At 40.6% G+C, this 12,081-nt stretch overlaps 1 protein-coding gene across 2 annotated transcripts; it reads left to right on the top strand.

Moving 5' to 3' along the window:
- Window positions 1-2,467: 2,467 nt before the first annotated feature.
- On the top strand, window positions 2,468-5,322 carry LOC147617921 (cyclin-U1-1-like). 2 transcript variants are annotated; one of them, XM_086776172.1, is made up of 3 exons: window positions 2,468-2,679; window positions 3,183-3,925; window positions 4,511-5,322. In XM_086776172.1, the coding sequence occupies exons 2-3, from the start codon at window positions 3,432-3,434 to the stop codon at window positions 4,815-4,817; spliced, it is 801 nt and encodes a 266-aa protein (XP_086632298.1). In that variant the 5' UTR covers window positions 2,468-2,679; window positions 3,183-3,431; the 3' UTR covers window positions 4,818-5,322. The 2 variants fall into 2 exon arrangements, with proteins under 2 accessions (XP_086632298.1, XP_086632299.1); XM_086776173.1 differs by having other exon boundaries at window positions 3,172-3,925.
- The last annotated feature ends 6,759 nt before the right edge of the window (window positions 5,323-12,081 follow it).

The raw sequence follows: 12,081 nt of genomic DNA, 5'->3' as shown, positions 1-12,081 counted from the left end.
CCTGCACTTGGACTAACATTATACATACGTCCAATCATATTTCCCCTTTTCCTTTTAGTCCATGAGCGAAGAGCCGAATCCCACACCCACTTGCACGGGAAATCAACATATAGTATGCTATTTACATATGCATACAATTGATTGGCTTTGAACCATTCAGTGAGAGATGCTCTTTGGTTTCTGTCACAACTAATCACATCACGCAAGTCATCCTGGTCATTGAAAAGCACATTATTGTGCATTGGGAGATGCACATGTAACCTTTGTATATTGGGCTTTTCATCGTGCAAATCATATTGATATATGCGCCAATATGCCTCTGAAGCAGAAACGTACCGTGCATCCAAATATTGACTAACCTCATCAATAACCCCATTTCTGTCTTGCAACTCTATAGTAGCTCTATCATGTCCTTTGTATACATACTTATACAAATATTTTACAGCTGTAATGGTAGAGCATACTTCTATGTTAATATGGGCTTTGTACCTCAAAGAGAGAAAAGCGTTATATGGAACAACCCATCGACTATCCACCCTATAATCCTTTACCTGGATGAAACTACCATCATCTCGTCGCATGTAAGTTGGGTACCCATTGTCATCAACGCTAGTATTGTCGCAAAAATTCTGTGGATACCGATGTTTGCAACTCCCATTAACCATGCAAGGAGAGCGCATATTCAGTTCACCACATGGTCCATGGACATTGCAATGACTAATTATGTGTGCGTGTGTGTGTAGAGGTGAGTGTGTAGGTGTGTGTGCGTAGGTGTAGGTGAGTGTGTGCACGTGTGTGTGACAAATTCTACTATCTCTCTCTCATTTCATTTTTCATTAAAAACAACACATGGGTATATGTAAATAAATACTCTCTCTCTCTCTCTCTCTCTCTCACACACACACACACACAAACACACACACATAGTTAATGCATGCCAAATAAAATAGCATATTCAATATTATTAAAACATTTAAAAAGTCTCTCACCTTCAATGAAAAAAAACACACACACACACACTCTCTCTCTCTCTCACACCACACACACACACACACGCACACTGAGTTAATGCATGCTACATAAAACTAATTTACACTCTCTCTCTTCACACGCACACACACACACAGAGTTAATGAATGCCACATAGAATATCATAAAACTAATTCTCTCTCTCTCTCTCTCTCTCTCTCTCTCTCTCTCTCTCTCTCTCTCTCTCTTCACACGCACACACACACACAGAGAGTTAATGAATGCCACATAGAATATCATAAAACTAATTCTCTCTCTCTCTCTCTCTCTCTCTCTCTCTCATACACACACACACACACACACACACACATGCACATGCACACGCACAGTTATGTATGGCAATCATCTCTCTCTCTTCACACGCACACACACACGCAGAGTTATGCATGGCAATCATCTCTCTCTCTCTCTCTCTCTCTCTCTCTCTCTCTTTCACACGCACACGCACAGTTATGCATGGCAATCATCTCTCTCTCTCTCTCTCTCTCTCTCTCTCACACACACACACACACACACACAGAGTTATGCATGGCAATCATCTCTCTCTCTCTCTCTCTCTCTCTCTCTTTCGCACACACACACGTACACGCACACGCACATGCAGAGTTATGCATGGCAATCATCTCTCTCTCTCTCTCTCTCTCTCTCTCTCTCTACAGATCGCTCACACACAGAGGAGCAAGAAGAAGAAGAATGGAGGAATTGAAAAGCATGTAAAACCATCAAAATCTCACCTTCGTATATTGCTTATTGCACAGAAAAACCTGCACAGACAAAACGTGCAGAAAAACCGGCACAGACAAAACGTGAAGAGAGAGAAAGCGATTAAATTGAAAAGCAAGAAGAAGAATAACGACCAATAACAATAAAATCGCACAGAAAAACCAGCACACACAGGACGTGCAGAGAGAGAAAGTGAAGCTAGAACACATACAGAATACAGAGAATGAGAGAGAGAGAGAGAGATGGAGGACTCACCACCTGCGCAATGGAGAGAGGGTGGCTGCCTTCGAAACAAACAATTTCTCCAAAGGGTGGTTGCCTTTGAGTCTAGAGAGGCGGCTCTACAACTCTGCATGGCGAGGCGGCTCTGCAAGTCTCCATGTGGCGAGGCGACAGGCGGCAGAGTTTAAGGTTGCAGGAGTAAGAGTAGGCGGGATGAGAGCTTTTTCGTCATCAATGGAGTCTAGAGAGGCAGGCCGCGGCTCTGCAACTCTGCATGGTGAGGCGGTTCAAACAAATGCACCGCATCTGTCACCCATCTCTGGCCTCCCCCCATTCTTTGATGACACGTGTCATAGGAAAGTAAGGCCCGAAAGATAGATATAGATATATAGGCGGCCGCTAAACTTGGCAGGAATGGGCCCAGAGGAGGTCTGTTATGACCTCCAAAATTCCACAACGGCCCTTTTTATCCCCTTCCAGGCTCCATCTTCAACAACTCCTCGTATTGTTGATCGAACACCGCGATTCCCTTCCTGCAGTCCGCCCTTTCCCCTCGCTCTACAGCCATTTCTTTTCAGCACACATCTCTGCACAGCGCTGCCCCTCTGTGGAGCAGAAGAAGTCGTCTGCACAGCGCTGACCCTCCTGCTTCCCTCTGTGCAGCAGAAGAAGTCGTCTGCACAGATTTCTTGTCAACCACCCAGTGTAAGTCTGTTCTTCTTTCATCTCGTTTTTGTATGAACCCATTCCTTCTTATCCAGTTCTCCATGGTTTTCTCAAGAAATCCACTTCTAGTTATCTAGCTTTCCGAAGCTACCCACCTTTTGTTTTTATGGTTTCCTTTACGACCCATCAATTCTTCTTCTCTTTCCACGGTTTTCTCAAGTACCCATCATTCTTTTCCCCTCTTTTCCTTGTTTCTCGAGAGCACCCATCACTGGTTTCCTCTCTTTGAATGCACCCATTTCTTCTTCTGTACGCTTTCTCTCTACCCCTCATCAGCTTTGTATTCTCTTCTTGTGGTTTGTCCAAGCATCCATCTTTTGCTTCATCGTATCAAGTGACCATCGTTCGATTACTGTTTTCTCAACAGCCCAGATGATTGTCGTTTGCTCATTCGCATAGTTTTTGCTATTGCTTCCCTCTCTTACCATAGTTTCTTGAAGCACTCAAATGTTCTTATTTGTTTTTGTGAAGGAACTTCTCAGTATGTAGTCGACTGAGGTCCAATCCTAATACCTGGAGTTAAAGCTTGTACGGCCATGGTGTGGCTATCGATGGCTCTATTAAGCGCATGCATGGCTAGCTACTGTATGTGAAGTGAATATGCGGCCATTGTATCACCATGGGATAGCCATTGCTGCGTTGTTCTGAATGGGGTACGTGGTCCGTAAGATGAGCAACACGATCGGTTTTTTCAAATTTCCCCTCCTTTTCTAGATGGGTTTTGCAAGGCTATGGCTCTAAGGAGAGCCTCATTCGGTGGCGTTGTAGGAAGAACACTGGTCTCACCAGAAAGCACATTAAAAGATGAAGCCAAATCAGGCTCTCCCATGGCAGCAGGCACATCAGAGAAAGAGGTCCCAAAGATTTTATCAGTGCTCTCTGCAACGTTAGATCATTTGATTGCAAGAAATGAGCAAGATTTCCCCATGTTCAAAAGCACATACATGGCCGTGCACATGGGCTCTCCTGGCCTTCCCAATGGCCGCATCAACAGCACCACAAAGCTTACCTTGTTTGATGGACTTCGGCCACCCAGCATTGGTGTACACAAGTACTTGGAGCGGATCTACAAGTACACAAATTGCAGCCCCTCCTGCTTTGTTGTGGCTTATGCATTTATCGATCGGCTTGTCCATCGGCAACCGGACCAGCCGGTCACATCCCTTAATGTACATCGGCTCCTCATCACTTCAATCATGCTAGCTGCAAAGACTCTTGATGATGTGTAACTCCTCTTACCCAATTCTCTTGATTGTCTTGACCTCATGTCAATGAAGTACTTGAAATTCTTTTATTCTTGTCTTACCTATTCAACTAATACCCTTTATTAATGTATGTCATTAAGTTTTTGTCCAGTCATGCATATCTCTCAATTGTATTTATCCTTCAGCAATGTTATATCAAACACAAACACTAGGGTGTAATCTATTCTTTCATTTCTAATTCCCAAAGTTTTCTTAGTTGATTTTGACACAGTTTTTCACTGATCAAAATGCTTGGATCTTCTAGATCATGGTTTAATCAACATGTAGATAGATGCTTGATCCAATGGTGTTAACATGACTTCTTATCGATCTACTGTGCTTTATATTGCACTAAGTTTTATTGGATGCACTTGTGTTGGGTTGAACCTTATCACTACTTTTCAAAGGGCCTCGATCGTAAAGGTGTCTTATCCTTGTGGTTGAGAGTTTTCATGGAATGTAATGGCGTTGGGACTGAGTTTGTGGTGGTTTTAGATCATCCTCAGCATCTAAACCATGAATGGTGATTTGGCTAAGTCCTTTTCCTGTTTTGCTTCTCCATTCAGGCACTACAACAATGCGTTCTATGCGAGAGTTGGGGGGGTAAGCATTGCAGAGCTGAATAGGATGGAGCTAGACTTGCTCTTTCGGTTGGATTTTCGGTTGTGTGTTACCTTGCACGCATTTGAGAGCTATTGCTCTCATTTAGAGCAGGAGTTCCTCAGTTTTGGGCGCAAGTCAGTGGAAAAAGGATTGCCTGTTTTGGCTGAGGCAGAGGATTTGGCCAATGCCGAAAAGCCATCCACCTTGCAGGGTAATGACAAATGTGTTTCTACTGTCCAAAAGCTTGAACAACCCAGTGCTTTACAGTGAGCACATTTACATAATTTTGTTGAGCCAGATGATCTTGCCAATGCTACAATATACGGTATGTTGCTGCACGAATTATTGTGCACACATTCACACCCTCAGTTATAAAGTGGTGGTGTTTATGTCTCACCTCCTATGTCCATTCACTAATGTGTAATCTTTGCACATCCACACACCAAAGTGGGGTTAGTCACACCGCATATGAATGTGGGCAAAGGAAGGCCAATGCTTTTTCCACTTCAAAAAGGGTGCACACGTTGGTGCACCCAGTGACTAACTTATATGGATGAAGTGCCCATTCATGTTATGCAACATACAAATGTTGGATGCTCTTCACTTGGTTGACAGAAGTGTTGTGCTTTCTTACTTTTGGATGCTCTTCACACGTTCTTGTACACGTACTGGCCTCTTTGACGCAAACCATTTTATGCTATCTACACATGTAGGCTTGTCTAATAAGACGACAGTAATTAATTTGCTATGAAATGAAAACGGATGTATTCCTTCATGTGTACTTTGTTTGAATCCTCACAAGCATCTTCTATATATTTTGTAAGCAGGATTCCCCCCTTTTCTCTCTCTGTTTCTCTCTTTTGGCTTTTCAAGGAAAGTAGCATGTTCCTTATTTCAATATGCATACTTGTAGTGTAGAATTTTGACTATTGACTCCGTAGATTGAATCTAATGGTTAACATCAAAAAGGATACAATCATTGTTTTTTTTTTCAAGAAAATGTTTTTTTTTTGTGCAAACCCTGTAATTGGCTGTGTCCTTTTGTCAACAAAGTGCAGGCACACTTACCACCTCATAACTGAACTCTAGTTGTCTGGAGTTGAGTTATGAAGTAGTTAAAGAGCTGAATCCAAGTTATGAGGTAGTAAATGTTGGATGGTTTGTTGGTTGGAATCTATGCATCTTGCATGGGCTATATTTGTAGCTAAATAGTTGATACCCCTCGCAAATGCCCATGGGGTTGAAGCTGCTGAATTCATGAGGCATACAGCTCGTGTGTAGGAAGAGAGTGAAGTTGGAGACTGCATGCCCACTAAGCTGTTCGCTTTGCACGTATGAAAAGCACAGGCATCTCAGGCGAAGATGCCTGGCAAGCTGAGTTTTAACACAGGGTCAGCTCCATGTGGGAGGGGTATTTAGGGGTATTTGAGGGTAGCGTGGTGCTTGAATTGCAGCTGTACTTGCAGTGGACTAGTTGAGAGTTGCATGGGCTTAAGTTATTTGTTTACTAGCTGTGTCTGTGTCAGGATGTGCTCTTGTTTGTTTGCATTGACTTGGGTTGCTTTTCGAGTTGTGTGTGCAAGCTTGGGTTGTTCTCAGAGGGAGAGATATTGGGTTGCTACTACACTGCAGCATCCCAGTGCAATTTTCTGCAGCAGAAAACCCTTAAATACCGTGTTTGAGGGTTCTCTGCTGCAAGTCATCTCTCAAACTAGCGCTAGCCCACAACCCAGTTTCTCTCCCTTTGAGAACAACCCAAGCTTGCACAAACGACTAGGGATTTGTTTGCATTGACTTGGGTTGCACAAGCCAAGTCAATGCGAATTTTGTAGGTATATATATGTTGTACATAGATGCCTCTGGCACGGTGGAGGAGCTTGTGGGCATGTTGACTATGTGCAGATGCATGCATTCTAATATGTTGGGTCTGCATGCTTTTGCGCATAGAATGCTTGTGGCCGTGCTGTTGTGATAGGTCTGGCATACATGACATACATGTACACATAAGCTGGTCTACACATGCTAAGGCCCTCATAAAGGTGCCATAGGTCGTTACTTGTCACACATGCTTATGCTCATTTCCAAGGCTAAGCTGCATGTACAGTGTATGTATGCTGTTGTGTTGGGTTTGGTCATATTGGTGGCTTGTGCTTGTGGTCAGATGTGGATAGCAAGAGCACAAATTCTATATATAAATGGTTCAATTATAAGAATTGGCAATATCAATTTGTCCTTACTGCCTAGGTTTCTTTTTTATTTCTTTTTAAAGGTTATGGTTTGTCGTTCTGGAATTTTGACTTTTCTGGAATTTTTCTCATCCAAAACTACCTAATCATATTCAACCTTTAAAATTTGTCTCAAAAAAGGTATCATTCCTTAGCTCAAGACCCCATGTTCTTGTATAGTAGTGTATGTATTATTAAACCTTGCATTTTAGCGAATGTAGCTCACTTAGATGATGTTACTAAGACTTGTGAATGAAGAGTGTGGATCATACAAGCATTCTTACGAAAAGCAACACATTGATCCACAAAGAGGGAGAAAAGAAAATGTTGATCTTTGAGCAGATGGTGTACGAAGTCCTCCAAATTTTATCACATTCAAATCCTTGACTTCAATAATTTACTATTTTTATTGAATATGTTGTTGATGCATTGTTAGGAATTAGGGTTGTAGAAGCTAAGGTGGATGAAGATTAAGCAACACGATTGATAGAATAATTAACACAAATGATGTGGTTAACATGAGATAGGGAGTTGAGAGAGAGAGTAGCACCCAACTGAGCATATGCAAACGACCAAAAGACTTGTTGCATTTTCTTTACAGAATTGGCACATGAGATAGGGAGTTGAGAGAGAGAGTAGCACCCAAGTGAGCATATGAAAACGACCAAAAGACTTGTTGCATTTTCATTAGAGAATTGGCCTTTACATAGACACCAAAAGGTTATATCAAAAGATTGCCATGTGGAACAACTAGTTTGATCAAAACTGAGGACTTTGGCTCACACCTACAACATGGATGGTCATTTGCCCTTCTCCAACTTGGACAAACAAGGAGTAGGGAGAGTTGAGGGTGGCCAAGAATATACAAGCCTTTTAAAAGGCACATTTATAAACTTTGACAAAGTTTCTCTTTGAAGGCCTAGTTTGATGATGATTGCTCGTTGACTTCTTCTTGAATTTCATAGCTTTATTTGTTGATGTAGACTTGCCGATGTCAATCTTTGTTTGGTTCTTTTCCTTAAGCTCGGGGCTAAGGACATGATGTCTTTGCTTTGAATGCTCAAGGTACCTAACTCTCCTTTTGTTAGCTTGTGCTTTTCTTCATTGCTTATTTCTTCATCGTAGAGGTGCATATTGGAGCTTAAGAATTTTGAAAGGCCCATAGCACGGGTATAGTGATAGTAATGTGTTTTTTTAAAACTTTGGACATGATATCTCAATGGTGGCTAAGGACATGATATCTTTGCGTTGGATGCTCATGGTACCTAACCCTCCTTTTGCTGGCTTGTGCTTTTCTTCATTGCTTATTTTTGCACCGTAGAAGTGCATATGGGAACTTAAGAACTTTGAAAGGCCCATAGCACGAGTATAGTGATAGTAATGTGGCCTTTTTTTAACTTTGGATTTATCCTTGGATGGCATTCTTGAAATGGAGGAAGGTCTTATTCTTTGGTTATGCTTAGTAGGATAGTGTCTAATCCTTTAATAATAATGATTAATGTTTAATGATGTATCTTAATCAAGATTAGTACATCTTTCCCTTAAAAGATTAGTACATCTTCCCCTTAAAAGATTGGCAAAAAACTAGTTAACTTTAGAGGATGAAAATTATGCATCAAATCAAGGATAGTAATGTGGCCTTTTTTTTTACTTTGGATTTATCCGTGGATGGCATTCTTGAAATGGAGGAAGGTCTTATTCTTTGGTTATGCTCACAGTAGGATAGTGTCTAATCCTTTAATAATAATGATTAATGTTTAATGATGTATCTTAATCAAGATTAGTACATCTTCCCCTTGAAAGATTGGCAAAAAACTAGTTGACTTTAGAGGATGAAAATTATGAGCTTTTCCAAAAAAGTGAATTGGCATATAATAACAACTCATTTACTTATGATTTGAAGCTTGTAATTAGTGAGAATCACTTGGTTAATGATAGTGAGCTAAAAGTGAACATTTGCTTTATTCTCCCCAATTGGTTATTGTTTTGCTTCAAGGTTTAATGTGTGTAATAGAATACACCTCCTAGGAATTTTACCAATTGTTGAAGATGTGGTGCTTGTCAACCCAATGGGATTGGCTTCAAGATGGTGGGTTCATAAGGAAGGTTTTACAAAAATCTCCCCATCATTTTTTGTTGGCTCTCCACAGCATCAAGTAGTAGTTAGAAAGACTTTAGTGCATCATTTCTCTTGTTGTTGAAGACTTTAGTGCATTATTTCTCTTGTTGTTGTGGGGAGTTAGAAAGACTTTAGTGCATCATTTCTCTTGTTGTTGTGGGGAGTTAGAAAGACTTTAGTGCATCATTTCTCTTGTTGTTGTGGGGTAACATCTCTTGAGCACGCTGGTTACTATGCCTACAGGGATACTTTGAGGTTGTTCTGGACATGGATGGTTAATGTTGTTATAGACCTAGTAGGTCCTCTTTAGAGCATAGGAGTTCCTATTCCAGCCTTTTTATTAAGATCTCTATTTATTCATTAGTAGGTTCTCATGGTAACACCTCATATTCTGAATGATGTTCTTGTGTTTTTGCCAAATTTTCCTTGCCCTTGCAGGCTCTCGTTAGGGTTCCTTGTTTTCCTCCATGTTATGGAGCTTATACGATTTTATCTAAGAAGGTTCCTGTGGCATCTCAGTCACATTGTTGGGCTTTGTTTTGGGCCATGATACCATTCAAACATTTCCCCTTCAAGGTTTATTTTCATGTTCCAATCTTCTACCTTTTGTTGTCCTTCGAACCCACATTTTTCTATTCCCTTAAATAGTATCCTTTGTCTTCCAAGCTTCTCACTAGTATCCACAACTTGATAGTATCCTTAATCTTCTAGGCTTCTATCCATAGCTTGTTAGTATCCTTGGTCTTCTAGGCTTCTATCCATAGCTTACTATGGTGCTGGCTCACTTTAGTTGTTCTTCCCTTTGGTTGTCATTGTAGAGGCTTCCCACCATTAGCAATTGTGTCCCTGTTCACATTTCCATGTTATTTTGGAATCTTGAACTATGTTTGTCGCTCATGGTACCCTTAGCTCCTTAAGAGTTCTTTTGGTACCCATTGTTTTTGCCTTGGACTACTCCAAAACCCACCTTGCTAAGTGGATTTCGCTTTTGGCTTCTTCCCTTATTCTGATACTCTGGGATGTCCCTTGTCATCTTTATGAGGGGCAAGTAGCATGTGTACTAGGTTCGTGTTCCCTTTTTTGTATTTTTTGTGTTAATTTATTGTTGTTATCTTCCCATAGTGGCATGGTGTGGGACATGGCTCCATGTTAGAGATGTGTTGTCCTATGAACCTAGTTAACGGTGTCACTAATACATCCTCTTCCCATAAACATCTCTTCAATCATCATACCTACAGGCACAACATGTACCTTCCCTAACATGGGATTTTTTTGGGCTAATACATAAACTTTTAATATTCCCAAACCATTGTCTATCCCTGAGTGTATGCTCTAAGTTCCGGCTCTTATTGTACCTAGCTTAGGTTGTCTTGTTTTTTCCTAGGCTTCATACGAGAGAAAATTATGGTTTGGTTGCCATGTCAATTAATGTAATGAAGGGTGCACAATTTTCCAAAATAGATACATTTACCCTAACCTCGTAGGTTTAATTTCCAGATCGTCCTCCTCTACCAGGTAAGAGGAGCCATGTTTATTTATAATGTTTGATGTTTCACTTTTTGTTTGGCCGTGGCCTTCCTTGATTTGGCTTTCTCTTGACCCCCCTTTTTCAAATTTTTATGTCTATCTTTTCTTGTTTCTTTTTATGCTAGCATCTCTTGAGTTAAAGGGCTGTAATACATTTTAGTTTGTTGTGCCATCAATGAAGCTTTCCACTTTTACTCCATTAATGTTCTTGATTCACACATTGACCCTTGGGTAGTCAACTCTATGTCTCTAAATGGTTCGAGCCCTCATAATTTTAGCTTTTTATGGTGCCTGAATGGAGCGAAGAAATTTTGGATTATCTCGTTTTTACGGATTTTCAAATGATAATGCTCTAAATAAAGATAGAATACAATGACTTATTAGGTTGGCAGCACCCTATCAATCCATAGCAGGACAATTGTGTAAACTAGAGAAGGATGATGTGCTAAGGTATTGTGTAAGAGGAAAAATTTATCTCCATTCAAGAGGAAGCACATGGGAGGGCACTTTATTGGAGCAATGACTACTTCCAAAATCCTATAAGCTGGTTTATGGTGGTGGGCAATCTTTGAATTTGTAAAGTAATGCAACAAATGTTAGTGCTATAATGTGCCTCAAGAAAGACATAATGGGATAGATTTTGTTGGGCCCATTAGTTCAGCCAGCTCGACAAAGTCAAGCTTATTATGTCATTGTCGCCCACTGAATATTTCACCAAATGGGTAGAGGCCGGGGATACATGGAAAGCTGACGCGCTTGTACACAATAACCAAATTCTTATACGAGTATATAATTTCAAGATTCATATGCCCATTAGAGATGGTCAGCGAGACAAGGGGTCACACTTCATTATTGAAGTGGTCGAATATTTTCTAATGGGTTTCTTAGTGGTGTACTGTAAATCCTCACCCTACTACTCATAGGCCAATGGTCAAGTGAAAAGTATAAACAAGATTTTATGATCCATAATGACTAAAATCATGGAAGCAGGTCGAAGTGACTGGGAGCACAAAAACTAACTATGGTCATATGGGCATATCAAACTTCATACAAGGTAGCCACCAAGAAAACACCTTTTAAATTGGCATATAGAGTGGACGTAGTGATGCCCAAGAGTATCTAGTGCCAAGTTTAAGGGTGGCAATAAGAGAGTGATAGATTAAAAATGCATCTGTGCATGAAATAGTTGGCTGAAAGTATATTAGACTTGAAAAATTTGGATGATACTCACTTGTTAGGTATGAAGATGGAAAAGTGTAGATGCAAGCCATGGTTTGACCATAACCTTAAGACGAAGGAGCTTGAAGAATGTGATTTGGTGTTTATGTATAGAGTTGGGTCAAATAAATCCAATAAATGAGACTGTAAACCCATTGAGAAGACTCACTCCTTGCACAATGTTCAAGGGTATTTAGAAGATGATGGTAGGGAACTTAGAACAAGGAGCCTCTATTGCTATTATAATGCTTGTAAGCAAGGTGAGTGGGACAGATGTATCAACAAATCACATGTCAAGCCATGGATCTATCATACAGTCATTCCCATTCTAGATAAAAGAGGAAGAGGAAGAAAAGAGGAGATTGCTACATATGAAGATTTTTTTGACACCCTAAGCAACACTCTTTGCCTCGATGACAATTTTGCTGTGAATGCAGAGCTAGAA

This window comes from Cibotium barometz, chromosome 36 (genome assembly GCF_041138505.1).
Source record: "Cibotium barometz isolate CiBa-2024 chromosome 36, ASM4113850v1, whole genome shotgun sequence".
Lineage (NCBI taxonomy): Eukaryota > Viridiplantae > Streptophyta > Polypodiopsida > Cyatheales > Cibotiaceae > Cibotium > Cibotium barometz.
This window is presented reverse-complemented; position numbering and strand designations above follow the sequence as displayed.